General features: G+C 35.9%; 1 protein-coding gene and 1 non-coding gene across 6 annotated transcripts in view; one reads left to right on the top strand and one right to left on the bottom strand.

Moving 5' to 3' along the window:
• The window catches only part of Macrod2 (mono-ADP ribosylhydrolase 2), a 1,801,573-nt gene that overhangs the window by 425,548 nt on the left and 1,351,781 nt on the right, over positions 1-24,244 (top strand). The window contains exon 5 of one of the 5 annotated variants that reach the window (XM_070006722.1): positions 6,848-6,925. The exons of the other annotated variants lie outside the window; for them this stretch is intronic. Within the exon in view, the coding sequence (XP_069862823.1) occupies positions 6,848-6,891 (44 nt within the window). The 3' untranslated portion in view covers positions 6,892-6,925. Of the gene's footprint in view, positions 1-6,847; positions 6,926-24,244 lie in introns of those variants that run through there. 5 annotated transcript variants of the gene reach the window in all.
• On the bottom strand, positions 20,077-20,195 carry LOC138817361 (5S ribosomal RNA). The gene has a single exon (XR_011368819.1). It is a non-coding gene; the product is annotated as a 5S ribosomal RNA (ribosomal RNA).

The following is a 24,244-nucleotide window of genomic DNA, read 5'->3' as shown; positions in this document are numbered from 1 at the left end:
TATCCTTAGCTAGAAAATGGAAGCCCAGGTGCTGAAGTGATTTGTTATTGCTGAGGAATTCAACTGCACTGAGCCAGAACTAAATGTGCCTTAATGTTTCAAAGCACTCAACATTGGACACACTGGACTTTACACGCCCTTATGGCCCTCTAGGCCAAAGATATAGAAATTATGCACTAGTTTTATCATTAACGCTATTTAGCCCCTAACTACCTTAAAGTTTATAGAAAGTACTAGAGAAAAGGTATGTATAGTCACTATGTGAGATTCTGTTATTTGTAAGTGATATGTTTGAGAAAGTCTTTACTCTCAGTATACATGATTTATATTTTCATTTTAAATATCAAATGAAGTTCAAAGGAAGACATACAAGATTAAAATAAAAATTCTTAAAATTTGGCCCCAAATATCTTTTTTAGAAAACATACACTTGAAATCTAATCATTTTCACTGAAAGATTTATTAAAATGATTTGAACTTTTATATTTGTTCAAGTGAAAATGTGTGTAGTTTGAGATGGTTTATTTATTTGCTTATTTTAATACCTTTGAGAGAGAGGCTCCCTTAGAAAATTTGTTAGGATTCTACCTTTAAAAGCTTTTGGAAATTCTAATTTAAGCCAAACCCTGTGATCCTGATATAATGAATTCCATTTCTAGTGTTCAGTCAGTTCACAATCAAGGATCAGCCAACATTATGTTCTATGCCAGTAATCAACAAGGAGGATGAGGTAGAGGGATCATGAGTTCTATGCCAGTCTGGGAGGAGAAAAAACAAGATTCCATATATACTTATTTATAATGTTCCAGAGATACTAAAATAAGTACCTTATACTTCATTTGATCCTTCCCAATTACCAAGCCATTTGTTACAAGAAATGGAGGCTTGTGAAATGGCTTAAACAAAGTAGAACTGAGATTCTAATTTGGGTTGTTTCACCCATATTTCTGTTGTTCACCCAGAGGAACACCCAGCCAGCATTCCATTAAGACATGCTTCACAGATGTTGGTACCGCAGACCGTACTGGGAAATAACATGGTCACCTTCTATTATGTACACAAGGCTCTGGCTGCATTGTTCTCTGGCTTACTACATGAGTGCAAAAGCCCAAAGAAAAACTGTGCGCGCCACATCCCTTTATGAGGGCCTTTCTTTTTCTCTCTCACCCTTATCCAGTATGAGTATGTGATGAGTTGGGCTGTGGGTGGACGCTGCCGCAATTAGCTTTGCCTCAGGTAAAATGCTGACATCAGTTGCAATGAGATTAAAATCTTCTACTCAGCTGTTGTTTGAAATACTCTGTGGTGTTCCCATCCAAGTGTTTTAACTAATTGAAGTGACTTAACCATATAATTATTTTCAAATGTTTACAATTACTTTTAGATAAATATAAATGAATGTTCGCCTGCGTATAAACAACACAAGGAATCATTTGGTGAACCCTCCTAAAGTTTTATTGGTGGAACCATCTGACTGTATTAGTGGAATTCAAAAGGAAATAAAATAGGCATTTTAAAAAACCCACCAAAAAACAATGCTTACTGTTCTGCCAAAATGGAATGATTCTATGGTTTCTGGTTCTATCCCCTTATAAATAAAAATCCCTAGAGAGAACAGAGCAGACATAGAAAATCTTGAAACATAAAAGAAGAAGGAGAGCTGCTGAGGGACCTTGGGGTTTAAGGAACTACACAACAGTGAGTAGCTTGAGTACCCTTTTTATCTCTCACAGATTCTGAACTGAGTGCTACAGAAGTCCCTGACCCAGAATTGTCAACAGGCACAAAAATCAGAAACTTCCAAGAGAATCTGTTACAATAAGACAAAGGAGCAGGAAAAGAGTGGTCTAACAACAGAAAACAGAAAATAAAAAACAAAAAAACTTGACAGTATCCCCTAAACAATTGTGGAAATTCAGTTCACCTTCTCCATGCTTTTAGCAATGCTGGGCAGGAACTTAAAATACATTCTCATGTTGATACTACTAGACTCTGATAAATAGAGTCCACTATAATCTAGAGAAATAATTAATAAACGAATTGTACAAGATGTTGTACTTCCAAAAAACTATAAATTGCATTGGAGGAGTGGCTTACGTGGTTAAAAAAAGAATTGTGTAGCCCTGAGTTGAAACCTTGATACTGGCAGAGAAGAAGAGGATAGGGGAGAGGAGAGAGAGGCAGAGATACAGAGAGATAAAGAGACAAAGAGAGAAATACACACACACACACACACACACACACACACACACACACACACACACACACACACACACACACACACACACACACACACACACACACACACACACACACACACACACACACACACACACACACACACACAGAATTTGCCTATCTACTGTAAAGCCCTGAGTTGAATTTTCTATACCTGGAGAAAATGGAAAGCAGGAAGGAAGGAAAGAAGAGACAGATGTAAACTTTAGAAATGTTGGGAAAGTTTATTGTATTTGGGAGTGAAAAACTACCTGGTAAAAATATTTACACTGTATGGGTATAATGTCTGTACTCTCTCTTTCCTGAATCTCATCAGCATTAAAACTTTGTACTTAGAATTTACCCTCCCTAGTAAAGAATCCAAGATAAATGAAATGTTAGTTATCTTATTTCTAAATAAGTCAAATACTGTTTGCCTCCAAAATAAATAATTTTACTTTTCTTAAATATTATTAGCTAGCATCTGATAATTGTCATGTATTACCCACTATAATCTTGTAGAATAAGTATCCAGATTAGCCATGGAAGAAACTGAAACATTAATATGCATACATAGCTCCTCCTACCAGCACACATTTTGTTTTTCCATCTAATTATGGTTAGTAATGTCTTTGCTAAAAAATATTCATCTATGTTAGACTTGAATCACTATCACTAGATTTTTCAACATCAAGCATTAATGTTTCTATACACAAAATTAGACCATCATCAAATTTAAACTTTTGCGCTTGTTGCCTCTCTCCTTTGTGTTTTTAAAACCATATTTGAAATGTATAATTATGTCTTTTTCTTAAGTTACATATACAAATGATTTTAGAGCTGATCTCTAAAATTTTTACAATGGAATTTCCCTTCCATTTGTTGACTGGAATAATTTGTAAAGCTATGAATCATACATGACTTGTAGTACTCTTTGGGAAATACCAAAATTCTCAGAAATGTTTTAAGTGTCAGTTAATGAAGACAGTAATATACTTCTGTGGCTTTCGGGAGTCAACCAGTGCTCAGATGACCATCTAAGACTTTTTATTTGCATTTCTCTTTTGTTTTCTCTTGAATATAAAAAGGTTTAAATCACATGTATATTGACGTAATAATATTTAAGCATTTAGGCTCTACTGCTTCATTCTTACTAATTAATATTCTCCTGGTGCTTTTTGACTAAGCAAACATTTCTTCAGCAAAATTGGACAAGACCTTGTTATTACAGATATTTTAAAAAGCAAATTGTTAGGATTTTGTTAAAAATCTTTTATATTAAAAACACAGTGACTTTGTGTTGCAACTGAGCAGAAAGAATTATTTAACAATCATACTTTATTTGATAGCAAAACAATTACTATGAATGTGCATATGTGCAAACACACACACACACACAGACTAACAAAGAATCTGAAAACAAGGTAAACACTGGATCTCAACAATAATCAGACTACATGGCTTGGCTCCTAGCCATGTTATATGATGCTTTATTTAGGAAGTCTAACCTATTTCAAAGACTTAGAAGGAAAGAACATGAACTTTTTAAGTTTTGCAAAATTATTCTATCAACATTTTCACTTAGATTTATTATATTAAGTATTAACTCATATATATGTTTTTGCAAATGAGGAGTTTTTTTCAGATAACTAACAGTTAGATTTATTTATTAATCCAATTGGCCACTATGAATCTTTTAATTAGAGTTAAGACCACTGCATTACTTTGCTGGTTCTTGTAATTTTGTTAGATATTTTTTTCCCTGATTGATCTTAGTACTGTTTATTTTTCTTATTCTCCCTCATTTATCTTATGCATTTGCTGATTCTCTAAGTTGAACATGCTTGATTCTTTCCTAATTCTTAATTACTGCTTTATGAAAATATTAATAATTATGGTATTCTCCAGAGAGACTGTCGTCTGGACCCTTATAATCATATACTGCAGCATCATGATAGAGTTAAATGGTGAAATTGTAATATCATATATAATTATGAAACATGTGAGGAATTGTATACTATCTAAATCAATGATATCATTATAAATACTTTGTTGAATTGATTTCTTATACATTTTCAACATGATTAGAAAATTTCCATTTTATGTTCTTCTCAAATATTTGTACCTTTGAGAAAAAGTTAGTTCAGTCATAGTTTCCTTGTGATTATATACAGAGCAATTAGGTAAGCATTTTGAAATATTGCTGAAAACAACTTTACTGTTTTGACTTTTAAAAAAATTAATGTAGGAGGGGAGAAGGAGGTGGGGAGATGGGAAGGGATGGGAAGGGGAAACAGGAGGAGGCAACAATGCTTGATAAGAAATGTACTCATTACCTTGCTCATGTAATTGTAACCCCTCTGTACAGTATTTTCACAATAAAAAAATAATATCGTTACCTAGATTTTATTTTTTATACTTTTTTATGGTAAAAATACTGTACAGAGGGGTTACAGTTACATGAGCAAGGTAATGAGTACATTTCCTATCAAGCATTGTTACCTCATCCTTTGTTTGTATATTACTGTCTTCATTAACTGACACTTAAAACATCCCTTCCCTCCCACCTCCACAACTACCCCCACCTTCCCATCCCTCCTGCCTCTCACCCCATGCCTCCCTGAAGTTGTAAAATTCATTTTTAACATCTCATTGTTACAATGGGTCAACCCATATCCTTAGTTAAGCATTTTGTTTTTTCCCTTCCCTTCCCCAAATCAGAGAAGTGTATATATAAGATGCAGGGCACTGACATCAAATACAGTGAAAACAGGGGTTATACCGTGGGGACGAACATACAAAGAAACAAAGAAATCACATGGTACCTTATAAATACGTTAGAAACAATAGCAAGAAAGAAAAAAAACACTTGTGTCCCTATCTTGGAGTTCATTTCGCTTATCATCTTATCTGGTCATATGTACATAGCTTTTGACCTTTTCTGCTTGTCCCAGACATATACTAGTTATTGCAAACAAGGGAAACCATGGGACCTATGTTTCTTTGGGCCTGGCTTACTTCACTTAGTATAATTTTTTCCAAGTCTTTACATTTCCTAACAAATGGGGTGAGGTCATTATAGAATTCCATTGTGTGTGTGTATATATATATGTATATATATATATTCCATTATGTGTGTGTATATATATATATATATATATATATGTATATACTACATTTTCTTGATCCATTCATCTACTGAGGGGCATCTGGGTTGGTTCCATATCTTAGCTATGGTAAGTAACGCTGCGATAAACATAGTTGTGCTGGTAGCTTTAGTATGTTCTTGCTTGTGATCATTTGGGTAAATGGCCAAAAGTGGGATTGCTGGGTCATAGGGGAGCTCTATGTGGAGTCTTTTGAGGAACCTCCATACTGCTTTCCAAAGTGGTTGAACAAGTTTACATTCCCACTAGCAATGCAATAGGGTTCCCATCTGGTCCCTAGATTTTATTAGAGAGCTAGGTCTGGAAATCCTGGATTCTTCTAAAATGTTTCAATGTTTATTTGGGACAGAAAACTTTTACTTTGATTTTCTAATAACTAGAAGATTGTGTTATACTATTAATGGTATTATCATACCAGTACACATGTCATTACATCAAAAGTTACCATGATAAATATCCAGTGCTATCTCCTTTCTTTACAGTTTAAACTTTATGTCATACACAAGGAATAAATGTGTTAATTGTGTTTGTTAGTTTTAAAAAGCTGAAACAATTGGTATTAGACACTCTACCAAGAAAATAACTTAATGGGAATCATCAGGCTAGATGAAAGAAGAAAATAATCTGAACTTAATGCTTAATATTTAAAAAATATATTTAAAACTTTAACAGTCCTTAACAATAATCAGTTGTTCACTGATTTAACAGGAAACATGTTACTCTCCTGCCATCTGGACGTTCTGAATAGAACCTCTGAGGCCTCTGAATGAAGGATAGGCATAATGATTAGGTAGATTTTTTTTTTTTGGCCAAAGCTTTCCTTTTTAAAAAAATATTTTGTGACTGGAGATATAAAACCAATGGATATAATCCCGAAGCATCTGCTCTTTTCATGATTCCGATATTCAAAGAAATTAGGAAATACAGCATCCTAAAGCATCATTTTGTTGCAGTGATTAAAAAATTCACTTTGTCCACATATGTAAATGCAGCCAAATTAAGGTCTTATTAAAATCTATAGTTTCTAAAAGCTTTCTTGCCTTTTCTCTCTTTGACATTATCCTGGTTAATTTATTAGTTATTTACATGTCTCCTAAAAAGGAGGTGAATTAATTTTACCCTAAGGAGATTGAGATATAATGAAAATGTTAATATTCATTAAGTAATACATGGTAGCAAATGTGTGTTTATGCTAGAACACAATAAATTTGAGCCTCTGTACTTCAATTTGGAGTAATTTTTTCAAGTTTGAAACTAATGACTTTTGGAGGGATGTTAATAAATATGTTAGCCTAGAGCGCCAAATGGGTGACTTCTAAGGTGAATAGGCCTATACAAAAACTTCTGTCTATATCTCTGGGTGTCTATCATCTTTTTATCCCCTATAAGTTAGGTATTTTAAAAGAAATTCCTAAATTTTTCTGGATTTCATAGTCATCATGTTTTTGCCTGTTTTCTCACAGGGAATTGCACTAGATTCTGCTCCAGGGCTACCGTTTCTTGCTGAGTAAAAACTTGGGGAACTTCGATGTGAACAATCACTGTGACCATCCCTGTTTTGTCTTCGTCCCATTCCTTTTGGTTTGATTTGCCTTCAATGTCAGTGTTGGTTTAAAATGGCACAAAACTTGTACTCACGACCCAGGTCTGGACTGGATTGTAGACTTCTTCCTTACAGGGGAAAGACCAAATCAACTTAATTCTTCCTTCAATTTCTAGGGTTCCTCATCTATTTTGTCCTAGTGTCTCCTTCATACTGTTCTTTTATCCTCTGCCTGGATTGCAGCCTGGTTGGCGTGTACCTAGGACACATGAGTCATTACAGGGGAATGATAGTTTCTCAAGCTTCCAAGAAATCAAGTTATCAAGGACAAATAAGATCTTACACAACTTCAAGTATATAAAAAGAAATATAGCAATTTGATGGACAGAATGATCCATTCCAAAAGGGAAGTAGATTCTTTTTTGGATCTAGGCTACACTTCATTATTTCAGTAAGTCATATATTTAAAAGTTAAAAATAATAGGTACAATTATACACCTATTGGAATGGTTAACATTTTAAAATGATGATGGTAGCAAAAGTTGTCAGGGATAGAGAATCTTATTGCTGATGGAAATGTAAAACATTATAGCCTCACTGCAAGTGAGTTGTGGAATTTTTCTCTTTTTAAAAATTAAGCTTTATAATTTGCGATAATTGTAGATTATATTTATTAAGAGCAAAGCAAAGCTAACCCATGTATATTTTGTCCAGATTCCTTATAGTAATATTTTGCATAGCAATGGAACACTGGATCAAAAACATTAATGTAAGACCTGGAACATTGAAAATAGTGTAAGAAAAGATAAGGGAAGTACTTCAAGATAGAGTCATAAGCAACCATTTTCTGAAAGCTCAAGAAATAAGAGCAAGATATAACAAGATTTCACAAACTTGCATATTAAAGAAAGAAGTATCAGAATGAAGAGCTAGACTATAGAATGGGAGAAAAATCTTTGACAGCTGTTAATCTGACAAGAGATCAACACTCATCATATATAAAGACTTCAAAATATTAAATGAAAATATCACAAACCAATGAATAGTTGGTCAAAAGAAGGACAAATGGCCAGCAAATAAAAGAACAAAGTTTCAACATTCTGAACCATAAAGGAAATGCAAATCAAGCATTAAGCTTCTCACCCCAATCAGAATGGCTGTCACCAAGCAAAAAAGCAAAAATAAACAGATACTGGTCAGGATGAAGCGATCCAAGAATACTTCTACACTGTTGGAGGGAAATAAATTAATGCAACTAATATGGAATTCAGCCAGGCCCAAAGAAACATAGGTCCCATGCTTTCCCTTATTTGCAATAACTAGTGTATGTCTGAGACAAGCAAAAAAGGTCAGATAAGATGATGTTAGGTGAAATGAACCCCAAGATAAGGACACAAGTGGTTTTTTCTTTCTTGCTATTGTTTCTAACATATTTATAAGGTGATTTTTTTTGTTGCTTTGTATGTCCCTCCCTCATGGTATAACCCCTGTTTTCACTGTATTTCATGTTGGTATAATTTGGGGAGGGGAAGGGAAAAAAGAAATTGTTTAAATAGGGATACAGGTGGATCCATTGCAATGAAATGTACAAGACGTTATGTCAAAAAGCGAACTTTACAACTTTGGCAGGGGGGAAGCATGGGTGGTAGGGAAAAAACTAAGGAGGAGGCAACGATGCTTGATAAGAAATGTACTCATTACCTTGCACATGTAATTGTAACCCCTCTGTACAGTATTTTCACAATAAAAACATTTAAAATATTTTCCAAATGAAACTAAGACATAAACATAATTGTGGACAATTTAGGGTGGCACAATCAGGAGGTGGGAAGAGAAAAAGAAAAAGAAAGATTTGGAAAATGACTGAAAATTATCTTATGTTCACATAAAAATGAAACCTATTTTTAAAAAGTACAGGAAAAAAACTTTTTTAAATGTCATGTTAGTTGAACGTGGGAATAAAACCACAGGTTTCCCGACATAAAGAAAGTGAAAGAATGACTTGAATGCTTTCTGACATGACTATGACATTTTATATTCCTATTATAATTTTTTTTTTTTTTTTTGTCGGTCGTGGGGCTTGAACTCTGGGCCTGGGCACTGTCCCTCAGCTCTTCAGCTCAAGGCGAGCGCTCTACCACTTGAACTACAGCGCCATTTCCGGTTTTTCTGGTGGTTTATTGGAGATAAGAGTCTCACGGTCTCTCCTGCCCGGGCTGGCTTTGAACCATGATCCTCAGATCTCAGCCTCCTGAGTAGCTAGGATTACAGGCGTGAGCCACCAGCGCCCGGCTCCTATTATAATATTTTAAGCAGCTGATAAGTGCATTTTGATATCACATTATGGCTTTATTTTATATTTTCCTAATGGTATAAGAACTCTCTTCCTTCCTTCCTTTCTTTGTTTTCTTTTTCTTTTACTGGTCCAGAGGCTCGAACTCTGGGCCTGGTCTCTGTCCCTGAGACGCTCTGTGTTCAAGGGTAGTGCCATACCATTGAGCCATGGCACCAATTCCGGCTTTTTCTATGTAGTTTATTAGAGATAAGAGTCTCACTGACTTTCCTGCAGGGGCTGGCTTTGAACTTCAATCCTCTGATCTCAGCCTCCTAAGTAGCTAGGATTACAGATGTGAACCACAAGTGCCCAGCTGTGTATGAGCTTTTCATTTGTTGTCACTGTTTTTCTCTTTAGTGGAATAAATGCCTCTTTACATCTTCTGCTCATTTTTATAATTAATTTTTTTGGAAAAGTAGGTTTTTTTTTTCTTTTGTTTTTCCTCCCATCAATGGAATTTGAAGGCCTTGTGCTTGCTAAGCAAATGCCCTACCATTTGAGGCACGACTCTACACCTTTTTGCTTCAGTTACATTTCAGACAGGATCTCATATTTTTGCCAAAGGCAGCCTTGAACCCAAATCCTTCTGTCCATGTTACTGGAACCACGGGTGTGCACTGCCACATCAGGCTTATTGATTGGGAAGGGAATTTGCTAACTTTTTTTTATGAAGATGGCCTTGAGTTGCAGCCCTCCTATCCCTGAAGCTACAGTTGTTCCCCAACAATGCCATGGCAGGTCTGTGACTCCATTTTGGTGAAAAATAAATTAAATGGAATGATACCAAGTTACCATGTTGAAGCACATGATAACTTATGTCCATAAAATGGTTCAATCTCTCTAGTATACCAATGGTTTCTAGGAAAGAAGATGAACATGAAAACAAAGGACCCAAAAGAAATGGGTGAAATAGAAGTGTTGAATAGCTTGTTACAAAAGAGAAATTTCGAACAGCCAATAAGCATGCAGAAATACACTCTGGTATTTGTAATTAGGAAAACAAAAATCAAAAGCAAGTGAGATATTATTTTAGCTATATGAGAGAATTAGATACGCCTTCAGGATCACAGTTAGTATTCCCTCTGCTGCTAGCAGTTTGGGCAGATCATTTTCATCAGATTCCCCTTTCCAAGAACTTTGCTCAAAAAAAGTTTCTTTGTGAAAGATCAGAGCCTCTCCCTAAAGATTGCCTGCAAGCAGTGACTCACCAGGTGAGATATGGAAGTCCAACCTTCTTGCTCCAGGATGGATAACTCTAAAGGGCTACTTTCCAGGAAACTCAACCCACAGTCCAGCAGTATTAATCAGCATGTGTGAGCCTGCTGATTAGTACAGGAGCTTTAATGATGAAGATTATTACAATCTTTTTTGGGGGGAAGAGTGATCTCATTTAGTCACTTAAAAAGAAAAAAAACACATATTTTAGGACTTGATGATATTCATGTTTGGCATATATTTTTTATTGTAAAAATACTGTACAGGGGTTATAGTTACATGAGTAAGGTAATGAGTACATTTCTTATTGAGCATTGTTACCTCCTCCTTTGCTTTTCCTTCCTACTTACCAGAGTTAAAAACAAGAGAACCATTAGTACATAAAATCACATATATAGGTGATATGCACTTCAATTTTATTTTTTGGGATAAGTGAAAATACCATAAATATTGATACAGGAATAACCCATTAATGAGGAATGAAATATTGCAATGGTATTAAAAACAATGAGCTAGGTTTGTAAATGAGCTAGGTGTATAAATGATGATATAATGTATGCAAATAAAAGAAAAAAAGCAAGTGTGGGTGTGTGTATGTGTGCATGTGTATACCTTGTTGTAGATTATTGAACAACAGACACCAGTGAAGATCAACAGATAATCTGGGAGGAACATACTTTGTTGGACTGTGTTTCAGCCAGAGCATACTAGCATGGCCATACTTGTTATTTATGGTGATGATCATTTTGATTGGCTGCATGTTTGTTCTGGTTAGTCAGTGCCTGCTTGCTAATTGATTTGATTGTTGTCCCTGTCTGTAAAGCATATTGTTAGCTGACGTACAATTTCTTTTTTTGGGGGTTGGGTCTAGTCATGGGGCCTGAACTCTGGGCCTGAGCGATGTCCCTCAGCTCTTCAGCTCAAGGCTAGTGCTCTACCACTTGAGCCACAGCGCCACTTCCGGCTTTTTTCTTTTTGCTTATGTGATGTTGAGGAATGGAACCCAGGGCCTCAGGCATGCAAGGCAAGCGCTCTACCACTGAGCCACCTTCCCAGCCCCAATGACGTACAATTTCTTAATGTCTACTTGTGTAAACATTTTTCTGTTGGTACAAAAACAATGATGTATGCCTATAGTTCCATCTATTTGGAAGACAGGAACAGGAGGTTTGAGAGCAGCTCAGCAAAAGTTAGTGAGAGTCTATTTCAAACAAAATAAAATACAAGGGCTGAGGGTATAGCTCAAGTGGTAAAGCTCCTGACTATGAAGCACAAAGCCTTCATTCAGAAGGAAAGGAAGAAAGGAAGGAGGGAAAGGAGGGAGAGAAGGAAGGAAGGGAGAGAAGGAAGGAAGGAAGGAAGGAAGGAAGGAAGGAAGGAAGGAAGGAAGAAAGAAAGGAAGGAAGGAAGGAAGGGAGGGAGGGAGGGGAGAGGGAGGGAGGGGAGGGGAAGGAAGGAAGGAAGGGAAAGAAAGAAGGGAAGGAAAGAAAGGAAGGAAAGAAGGAAGAAAAGGAAATACACCAAAAATTCAAGGAAACACATTCATTGGAATGAAATTATGCCAGATGCTTGGATAGAAAATGAAGTATTCAATCCAATTATTATATTTGTATAACAAGTTAGAAATTGAACCCAAACTTCTGATTGTGTCTGTTAAGCTCTCCATGGCCTTCCCTTTTCACTGTAAATAGCATAGGTAGGAAGGGAGATAGTATACAAGGGTTGTATCAGAGTTTCTATAAGCTCTGCTGAGTACCAGAAAGGTATTCAAAAGTGCCTAGTTCTAAAGTTCTACCCATTGTCCTTAGAAAAAGGGAGAAATTACATCCTATATAAGGTTTTGAGATAATCAGTAGAGTAGTAGCACACTTATGTTAGTCTTATATGATCTATATTCCTTTTCTTGTAGAAAAGAAAATATGGAAATGAAAATAATTTGATGAGATTTATAAAGAACTAGATGATAACTTAATAAAGATACTGGGTTAGAGGTTACTCATTTGTATTTGATCTGAGCTGACACTGCAGCAGGGCCAAGGATCTCGTTATGACTTCTTTACAAGAAGGGTCCCATGCATGACAGAGCAATTTGTCGCCTTTGTTTAGATGGATTTAAGCAAAGCTTGCATCATTTAGTGTGCGGTTCCTTTGACAGTACCTTTTAGCATCCTTCTTATTGTTCCATTTGTGGGTCATTGGAAAGCATTCCAGACAACTTTGTGGTTTAGACAGCAACAGAGGCTGTTTTCTAATTTGTTGTAATTGCTTAACTTACTCAAACAGCTTAATTTAGTGCTGAATATGTTCATCAGCTCAGAAGAAAGGTGTTTGTTCAAACATGAAATTGTTATAATTAGAACAAAATTATTATATGGATTTTTGTGTTACACAAACCTTACTTAGTAAACTTTCTCCTAATTTAGTTAATCTTTTGATCACATTAGTCTAATTTTGGGGTGAGGGCGGGGAAGGATCGTGCACTGAAAATTTAGGCTTTCCTGAAAACCAACATGCATTTTTTTTATCATCTTCAAATAGATGTACAAAGGAATTGCCATTTAATAAAGCAGTTCATGAATATAGCGCCTCTTGATCAACATTACCACTTCCAACATTCTCACCCATCCTTCTCAACCCACCCTTTCCCTTACTTTTCTTAATTTTGTAGTATATACATTGAATTCTTGACTACATTCTCCCCTCTTCATCTTCTTCCCTTGACCCCACCCCACCTCTTCGGAGTAACTGTTTCCTGTATTCGTTTTGTTAGGCTATAACTTTGCACTAAGTTCTCCCTTGAATCTATAATATTTCAGGTATGTGAGAGATACTTTCTACTCTCAAATCTCATCCTAAACAGCTGCTCCCATGTCATAGTAGATTAGCTATATGGCTCCTCATTCTCAAATTAACCCCTCTCCATATAAACTGACTACAGTCCCCATCAGCTTTAAGGTTACCAAACCATGAGGGAACACACAAAATGCTATGGATCGTCAAGGAGAGGTATTTTGGCAGTATGTCAATCTGAAATTCATTTTTCCTTAAAAAGGAAAATAAAGTTTCTTTCAAACAGCAATCCTTAGCAGTCTTCTGTCTACCTCAGTGTCTTTGAGATGTCTCATTAGTGGGTGGTAGTCCCAACACAAAGTTTTTAAGGAGTGATATTTCTGGGTAAATTTATGCTATATTTTTATTTATTTATTTTTAACTAAAAAACAGCATATAATGAGAATGAAAAATAGCATCAGTGGTTTGTATAATATTAAGAATTCACATTCTAGGTGCTAATTACAATTTTGTTGTGGCTCATGCCTGTAATCCTAGCTACTCAGGAGGCTATGATCTGAGGATCGCAGTTCAAAGCCAGCCTGGGCAGGAAAGTCCATGAGACTCTAATCTCCAATAAACCACTAGAAAACTAAAAGTGGCGCTGTGGCTCAAGCAGTAAAGCTGAAGAGCATAGGGATAGCACCCAAGCCCAGAGTTCAAGCCCCACGACCAAAATAAATAAATAAATAAATAAAATAAAATTATGTTGCTTTCATAAATACATTAGTTTATAGTATAGGTATTGTGTTGTTACTGAAAAATGATGCTTTGTTTGTACACATTTGCAGCAAAGAAGAAGGTTAAAAAAATGAAGACTTTCTATGTCTCCAAGCTTATACCATTTCCTCCAAACTCAGTTTAATGATCCCTCGGTCTCTCTCAAAGTTTCTACTAGGCATGCTTTAGCAGTGTGCCAATATTTAAGTCTTCTTGTTTTTTCTTGTGAGTTTTAATGAAGTTGAAATTATTCGTGAGTCATGAGAATTCATTATTTTGGTCTATGCTTATATATTCAAAGTAAAATGGGGTTAGACATTTGTTTCAGGGACAGTGTAATTATGTTTTATGGCTGAATTGATACAAGAACTTACATCTTAGAAGCCAGAGGTCTTATGTGCTTTTTAGGCTGAAGGGTAGATCCACAAGGAAATTGGATCCTAAACACATTCATATGGGAAGCTGTTCAGAACCCAGCCACAGAAAATACGAGTAAAAATTGCAATTGATGCTTGTAATGAAAATACAAAGAAAAAACAATAATGTCAAGCGTTCCAGTAACTGGGGTGACCTATTGTTGATTTGCTACTACTTTAGAATGCTATTAGTTAGCACAATATATACCTACCCATTAAAGAGCAATTCCATTCCATGTCTACAACCAAAAGACTTAAGTACATATATTCACCATAGTCATGCACAAGAGCCTGGCACAGTGGCATATACATGGAATCCCAGCACTCATAAGGGAGAGACAGGAAGATTTCAAATTGGAATCTATTTTTACACTATGTAGTAAGTTCAAAACCAGTTTGCATTATATAATGAGATCTTGTCTCAAAACAAACAATAGAAACAACAAAACATGAATAAGAGTTATTTCTAGTAGCACTCTCTGTAGTCCCAGAGTCAAAATAATCCACAGAAAAATGAAAAACTAATTGTGGCAGAGCAAGCAGCATAGAGTTTTCTGAGTCATTACTTGCTCCAATAAAATCGATTGACAAGGAAAAATGTAGGATAAAAATCATCTATAGAAATGATGCATACATGGAAATGTCATAATGAAACTCATTACTTTGTACAATTTATACTAATTAAAACAAAAGTGATGCCATGGCATTAGTCTGACTAGCAGTAGTTTTATAGGGTTGGAATCCCAGAATGTCATCAGCATATATCAACTGGTAAAATTTCTACTCCCAATACTAGAGACAATAGTAGACAGCAGTGAAGCAATACAGCCAGAAAAAAGTGAAGAGGACTGACTCAGAGAAGAGTGATGTTTTTTGGTTTTAGTCATGGAAAAAGATTAAGAGGAGCTACTATGAAAATTTGAGAATCAAATTTAAACTCTTTGTATATCTAAGGCTAATAATTACAATGAAAGCATGTCAGATAACTATCTCAAGCATTCCTGTTTGTTCAAATTATTTAAGGAACAGTGTGAAAATTATTTACTCCTTAGTCCCTCCTTTAGAGGTTCTTTAGTCTGATTGAGATGGAGTCAAGCATTATATTTATAATACAAATTAGATGGTTCTAATGGTTATTAGACACACCCACACACACACACACAAACACATACACAGAGGGATAAGTATTCTACCACTTGAGCCACACTTGCAGTTCAGAGGCACACTTTGAGTCCAACTTTCAGTTTGTTGATTGTAAATGTAGTCTCATGGACATTTCTGCTCAGATTGGCTTTCTGACCCCAATCCTCCATGTCTCAGCCTCCTGAGTAGCTAGGATTATAGGTTTGAGTCAACAGTGTTTAGTATTTACATGTTTTTTTTAATGCACACTTCTTGACCTCATATCAAGGCTTTTGAATTGTTATCTTTGAGGAGAACCCCAACTAGGAAGATTAATTTTGCCTAAGTATTTCATAAGGTGTTCAGCTGTTCATTTCAGAAGTATATTCTGAGAAAACCAGGCCTGGGAAAAAAAGAATACACCAGTCAATTTTAAATAAGGATACAGGTGGACCCATTGCAACAATGAGAAGTACAAGATGTTATGTCGAAAACAAACTTTACAACTTTGGGGGGTGCTGGGAGGATGGGTGGGGGGGTAAGGGAAGGATGGGAAGGGGAAACAAAGGAGGAGGCTACAATGCTTGATAAGAAATGTACTCATTATCTTGCCCATGTAATTGTAACCCCTCTGTACAGTATTCTCACAATAAAAAATAAATAAAAATTTAAAAAAAGAAGAACCTGACTTACTATTTTCCTTTTTAAATTGGACTGTTGATTGCTGACTAGTTACTACAATGTTTCTAACACTTATTAAGGTAATAAGACACAGGCAATATTTCTCATTTCTCATTTCCTGCAGTATTTTTACTGCATCTGTAAATGCACTATAAGGATTGGAGAAAGTCCTAAATTCTAGATAATTAAAGATATTTTTAAGCATCGTTTTATTATAATTGTGGTTGGGATTAACCTGGAGAACTTTGAGTTTTCCTTATATGTTTATATCCCTCTTAATTTTAAAAAGTTAACCTATTTAGAAGTTTACTTAGCATCTATTATGTGCTTGGCTTTTGGAATACCAGTTGGTCCCTTTCATTTCATGGACTTTAGTTGAAGGCTTAGGAGAAGGAAAGATTCATGTTGTACATGCTAGAGCATCCCATGTGTTACTGATGTTCCATTCATCAGAGTTAGAATATGCGTAAACGCTTGCCAGCTCACAGTTCTTTGATAGGCATTATATTAAAATTAGAAGAGAAAGAAACTGTCGGAATGTTTTTAGCTTATAATGGGGATTCAGCTGTCCTTGCAAATTATGATCCTAGCCTCTGTCTACAGTTAAGAAAGACCAATTGTTCAATATCCTAGCGACTTTGCTTGCCTAACACCTTGTCTTTATACATTACATATTTCCTATCATTTCAGAGGAAGGCAGTGTATTATTTCAAGAGCGCATGAATATATGGGAATAAAAAGAAAGAAAAAGACTAATCATGCTGTACTGTAGTGACTGGTTAATTTCAATGTGGACTTGCTTAGCTAATCCATTTTATTACAGATAATCTGAGATGTCAGATCTTTTGGCATTCCTTTACTGTATTCTATCGCTTTTTTTTCTCCCTAAGTGTTTGGTGGCTCTAGAGTTTGAACTCAGGGTCTCACACTTGTTATGCAGGCACTTGAGTCATACCTTCATCCCTTTTTAAGCTTCAGAATTTTTCTACATAGTGTCTCCCATGTTTTACCTGGGGCTAGGTCCAGTTAAAGACCACCAAACTATACCTATCTATCACATAGTGGGATCACAGGCAGGCACTGTCATTCCCAGCTTATTGAGAAGAAATTTCCTATTTATTTATTTAGTTGCTGAGATTAGTCTAAAACTGCACTCTTCCTGATTTCTGCCTCCTGAGTGGCTAGGATTACAAGTGAGATTCATTGCACTTAGGTACCTGATCATGCGTTCTAAAGTTGTTTTTGGCATTAAAATTATCTTCAGGATCCAAGTACCTGTGGCTCATGCCTATAAGCATACTTACTTGGGATGCTGTGATTTTAGGATGGAAATTCTTAACCAGTCTTGGCAGAAAAAAATACTAAGGACTATCTATCCAGTAAAAAGCTGGAGTGCAGCATAGTTCAAGTGAGAGAGCACTAGCAAAGCAAGCAAGCCAAACAAACGAGAGATCCTGAGTTCATGAAGAGGGTAGTAATTGGAGTCTCCTAAGGTGTATTTATTATTGGATTAGTTCTATTTAAAAATATATGCTGACCGCATCTGGATTTCTATAAAAATACATTAAGTTTATCTTGTGTATGAGGGCATATTGACATGTAATTTAAATATTTATAGCCTGGAGGAGGTAGGTCTTCCAAACCTGTTGCGAGAGTAAACTAGTTTTACCACTTTGGAAAGCAGTTTGAGAATATCTGTTAAAGCTGAACATTCAACTACCTTATTACCCAGTTTTGCCACTCAGGAAATCTATGTGAGTATTCAGCAGGAGACTATGGAAGAATCTACAATTGTTGCCAAAAAAAAAGTACCCAAATGTCAAGTGGTACTTGAAAAAGCAAATAAATTAAGAGTAAACAATATCTAACTACATACCCCTGATAGTGTGGATGAATTTCACTGACATTAACATTGAAAGAAATTATGTATAAGAGTCAACCAGATGCATAAAAACAGACAAAGGTAATCTTTGTTAGAAGTCAGCACAGTGAATTTTTTTGAGGGCTATGGAATAACTTGAAGCAGGCATGGGGGTGGACTTTAGGCAATAATAATTTCCTGGGTTGTTTTATGCTGATTAGAAGGATATGTTCATTTGGTTCATAAAAATTCATGAAGCTTTACACTTCTAAGTGCACTTACATATCACTTATATATGTGTGATATTATAAGTGATATATTACTCTAATAAAAAGTTTTAAGACATTTACAGCATGAGATTAATATGAACTGAAATCCATTTCCAGTTTTTTTTAAATGATCAATTCTATTGATGCCACCCATTTGTAGAAAATGACAAATGAGAAAAGTACCTCAACATCCATGGATTATCATCAGGATTTGGGTTTTGGCTCTTCTCTTGAAACCCCATGAGTTCTGGTCCCCAGTCACTTAACTGCACCAGAGCTTAGTTTTTTCACATGATAATTGGCTACAATAATACCTAAGAGCTGGTGTCTCCCACAAATCTGTAGGGTTATATATTACTTTATATATTGAATGTTTACAACAATGTCAATATGATAAGAGCAGAGATTTTTACCTTTCATCTTCCTGTTGTATGCCAAGTTCCTGGAACTCTGTCTCCCAAATAATCAGCATGTACCAAACTTTTCTTTTAAAGTGAATATGTTGCTAAAATAAGAATGCCAAAAGCACTGTGAAAATAGAAAATCTTTGCACATTCTAGCTTCTGCTCTTACTACTGTCAGACTATTATTAAGAGTCAGCAGAAAACTGGGGCTGGGGTTTTGCTGTATCACTTGTTTTAATAAACTATTGTTGCATCAAGGAAAATTAGCTTACAAATAAGTAACAATTGTACACTATAACCAACTTTAGCATATCATGGCATTACCTACCACTGCCCTTCCTCATGGGAATTTCATTTCTTTATTCATTTGAACACATTAATTAGATAAGTAGTTGCTGGATGCTCACAGCACAAAAGAAATGATTTCTGCCCCATGGAGCAGATCTGTAAAGAACAGACTTTAAGTGTGAATTTCTTTCTTTGTTTTCTTTTTCTTTCTTTTTCTCTTTCTTGTTTTTTTTTTTTTTTGGGAGGGGGGTCCAGTCCTGGGGCCTGAACTCTGGGCCTGGGCGCTGTCCCTCAGCTCTTCAGCTCAAGGCTAGCGCTCTACCACTTGAGCCACAGCGCCACTTCCAGCTTTTTTTCTTTTTGCTTATGTGGTGCTGAGGAATCGAACCCAGGGCCTCAGGCATGCAAGGCAAGCGCTCTACCACTGAGCCACCTTCCCAGCCCTCTTTTTCTCTTTTCTTTCTTTCTTCCTCTTTCTTTCTTTCTTTCTTTCTTTCTTTCTTTCTTTCTTTCTTTCTTTCTTTCTTTCTTTCTTTCTTTCTTTCTTTCTTTCTTTCTTCTTTTTCCTCTCTTTCCCTCTCATCTAGATATATATCTGCCTGTCTTTCTTCCTTTCCTGTCATTTTTTTTTTTTTTTTTTGTGGTAGTAGTGCTGGCTCTGTGGCAGTTAAGGCCTGGCATTTTTTTTAATTTATTTTTTATTGTGAAAATACTGTACAGAGGGGTTACAATTACATGGGCAAGATAATGAGTGCATTTCTTATCAAGCATTGTAGCCTCCTCCTTTGTTTTGGCATTTGTTAGGTAGGTTCTCTACCACTTGACTCATGTCTCCAGTTCTTTTTTTGGTCTTAGTTATGTTTTGTCTTAGTTATGTCTCAGACCTCTCCTACCTGTGCCTCCTGCATAGTTTGGACCACAGGTTCAAACAACCATGCCTGGCTTGTTGGTTGATAACGTTTTATTCAGGCTGCTTCCAAGGTATGATCCTCCCAATCTCAGCCTCCCAAGCCTACAGCACCCGGTATTCCCATGCGGTCTCCCATCCAAGTACTAACCAGGCCCGACCCTGCTTAGCTTCCGAGATCAGACGAGATCGGGTGCGTTCAGGGTGGTATGGGCGTAGACATCTCAGCCTCCCAAGTATAAATGATTTTTCTTTATCCTCTGTGTCTTTACCTACCTTGAGGATCTGAATATATATATATATATAACATAATTTATAAATTATACATTTATACCATAATTTATAAATTATACATTTATACAATTTACATATTATGCATTTGCATTTATAAAACATTTATAAAACAGTTGAGCAAAGAATGTTAGGGATAAATGGTTGGATTAGACCTTAGAGAAAATAGTTTTCCAGATATTAATGTATTTGTCAAAGTGAGATTACTTTATTACCAGTTTGGGATGGCTAGAATCATGGGTCCTGGAAAAGCTTTATTGCTGTTCTTTTTTTAAAAAAAAAACAAAACTATTTTAAATACTTTTTTATTGTAAAAATAATATACAGAGGGGTTACAGTAAGGTAATGAGTACATTTCCTATTCAGCATTGTTACCTCCTCTGTTTTTCCCCTACCATCCCTTCCCTCTGAAAATATCCTCTTCTGTACAACAAAGTAGATGGTTGAAAAAAGTCACCAAAATAATGACTATGAACAACAATTAGATTCTTACTCTACCCCCCCAAAAAAAACCTGTGGAGGGGGTGGTTAGATGCATTTAAAGCACATCTTTTCCTTGGCCCATTGGTAAAAGCAAGACTGGGAAGGGTTCCAAATGACAACTTTCAAAGTCCAGGCCCAACTGAAAACAGCTCCACTTCCATCAGCGCTGACATTCCAGATGCTTGGAGAAGTAGTTGAGTCCACAAAGATAAACATCCAAGGAAGGCTTTGGGCTTTCAGGGTATCCTAAGAAACAGTGATGACCAAGTCTGCATTCAATTTCACTGTTGTGTTCAGAGGCTAAGACTGTGACAATATGAGATGTTCCTGGGGCTTATGCTGTCTCATTAATTTTTCATATTAAACATTTAATAAGAAGAGTGAGGTTTTACAAACCACGTTTCATGTCAGGGTTAAAAGAGCACAGCTCAATTCTAATATCTGTTTCTGCATTCGATTGGTTCTGGTATCATGCATCACATTGTGCTATGGTTTGGATGTGGTTTGTTTCTCAATGCTTTACTCATTTGAGGCTTGGTCCTTAAAAGCTGTGGGACCATGAAGAGGAGAGGAAAGTCTAGTGGGAGGTTATTAGGTTTTGCCCTTAGAAACGATCTTGGTGGTACTTATGAGACCCCTGGGTTAGCTCTCATGAAGATAAATTTGTTCCACAAGCCTCACCCTGGCCCCTCCACCTCTCTTGGACTTCCCTTCTTTCCTTACATCTCTTGCTCCCACATGGACTCCTGCCAGAATGCCACCTGCTGTTAGGGTCTTACCATGGTCTGACCTTAAACTTCCAGCTTCCCAAACTATGAATAAGGTGCACCTCTTTTTTTTTTTTTTTTATAAAAGGACAGGTGTGGGGCAATTTGTAATAATAAAAATAAATTAATAAATGTACTTCACTATACCCTCTTGAGTAAAGAATATCATTATTAAAAATAGCTCGACTTCTGGGGTCCTTGAGAAAAATCCCACAAATGCCCAGAGGCCATGAGACCACATGTGAGCATTCAGGAACACACTATTCTATTTATTTATTCCATGTCATACCTCATTTGAGCGTATGAATTTTAATGGAAACTCAGAATCCTAATCATCCCATTTCAAAAAAAATTGTATTGAATTTGGTCTAATACATTTCACAAATACAATTTGAGTATTTATGAATATAGGGCAGGTTTATAATTCCTATTGCTTAAATCTTTGCTTGGATAATGAATGTGTTAAATGTATTTTTATTTTGAGTGCTGTGTGTGTGTGTGTGTGTGTGTGTGTGTGTGTGTGTGTGTTCATGTGTGCATGGGTCCTGGGACTTGGACTCAGCACCTGGGCACTGTCCTTGAGCTTTTTGCTCAAGGCTAGTACTCTACTGCTTGAGCCACAGCACTACTTGGACTTTTTGATGGTAACTAGAGATAAGAGTCTTATGTACTTTCTTATTGGTCTGTCTATAAACTGTGATCCTCAGATCTCAGCATCTTGAGTAGCTAGAATTACAGGTGTGAGCCACTGGCAGTGGGTATGCATATTTTTATAGCAATTTTTTATTATGATTAAGTGATTACATAAATTTCACAAATTTCACAGTATTGTGAGACAGTGATAAAAAGTTGCAAACACTTTCTAACCTTCATGGGGCAAATTGTCTTTATCGTGGTCTATAAAGTTTATGAGTTCTGTGAGCTTTGACAATACAGTTATTTCTTCCACATTGGGTGATACATACATTCCTTTCACTTTGTTTAGTGTCAGCTTTTCCCTCAAATTTATTTGTAATTTGACACATAAAAAGTACACAAGTAAATGTGATTTTAAGAGAAAATGTATACAGGTCAGTGAACTTTATAATAAAGGCATTTATTGCCTAAGTTCAATGCAGTAAGATTACCTACACAATTATTTATCTTTCTCTTAAGTGGTGCTGACAATGCTGCAAGAAGCATACTGAGCATATTGGAAAACAATTTTATTTCTATGAAAATGCCTGTATATATTAATGCACCTCAATGTGTCATTGTTTTATTATAACATCGGAATCAGGTTATAACATTTTGTGAAATACTGGGATTTTTGCCTCCCCCCCCCCCGACATGATTGTTTATTATTCATGAATCAGGAAGACCTGGTAGTATTCTGATTTTCTAATTCAGGTTTTCCACCCCCATAATTGGTACTTATAAAAGAGAAGAAAGGATGCCATTCCTTTTTTTTTTTTCCCACATTGACACAGAAGCTTAAACTGCTTGGGCAGAACCTTCAAAATGTGCAGATTTCGGGCCAGGTTTTGATGTGACTTGATAGCCAATAGCAACAGAGCTGCTGCTCTTCATGGGTGATTAAAGACAAAGAGAATGAGATGGCAGGAACCACAAAGCCCTGCTGCCACCTGACAGATTTTGTTCTCAGATTTGAGGAAGCCCTTTATGAGAGGCCCTTTATCTGAGCCTGCTTCCCTTGCCAGAGTCTATTTCAATTTTTTTTTTTTAATCTCTGTTACTAGATTGAAAATGTAACTGCCACTTTCAATATGCCTCAGAGCTGCTTAATGGCACCATTGCTTTTGGAAGCCAGTTGATTAATTTAGACAATGCAAAATATGGACGTCCTAAGTCAGGAACATGTGACAGAATTTTGCCTTATTTGGAAATAATTTAAAGGCCTGGATCCAACGTGAATGTGACACTTTGCAGGGACATCTGGACTTTCTGTTTGCAAACACTGTTCAATAAGGGCTCTCTGAGGTCAGGGGAGCATAAAGCCCTCCCGATTTTCAAAATCTTCAGTATCTTATAAAACAGAAGTAGAAGAGTGAAAAAAACTTGTAATGGACATATATATATATATATATATATATATATATATATATATATATATATATATATATATATTCTCAAGGTGACCCTAGGACATATTTTATCATACCTTTAAGTCAGGCTTATAACTAAACCTTTAAGAATTTACCCAGGGGTGGCCACAAATTTGTTGTATATTAAACACCATGCTTTTTAGATCTAGTCAGTATTGTCTAGTTTTTTGTGTCAATAACTTCCTTTGGAGATTAAAAAAATATCTTAAAATCTGAAGCTCTGCTTGAGCATGATTTACAAGTGATAGTATATGCTAGTGTATGTTGAAGGAGTTAATCACTAATGAGATATTACTTAAGATAACATTTCATGTTAGAAAAGTACTAGGATTTGAACTCAAGACTTAGTATTTTCCAAGCAGGTGCTTTACCATGTGAGCCATAGCTCTAGACAAAGACAATATTATTAAATCCAAAGGGCATTGGATGGCCAAATCATTCATGACGATGAATATTAAGAAAGGAATTTCCAAATTTGTGAATGTTATAGATAATTGTCCTATTAATGGAATCAGCAAACATGTAGGCAGTTTTTAAACATCATACTCAGCCCTGAGGGAGGAAATGGGCTTATAAAACATCTTAAGTTATATGTATCAATGAATGATTTTATGTTAAGAATTA

The sequence above is a fragment of the Dipodomys merriami genome, unplaced genomic scaffold (genome assembly GCF_024711535.1).
Source record: "Dipodomys merriami isolate MVZ:Mamm:240054 unplaced genomic scaffold, mDipMer1.0.p SCAF_7, whole genome shotgun sequence".
NCBI classification, from domain to species: Eukaryota; Metazoa; Chordata; class Mammalia; order Rodentia; family Heteromyidae; genus Dipodomys; species Dipodomys merriami.
Note: the sequence above shows the minus strand (reverse complement) of the source record. Positions and strands in the feature narration are given on the sequence as shown.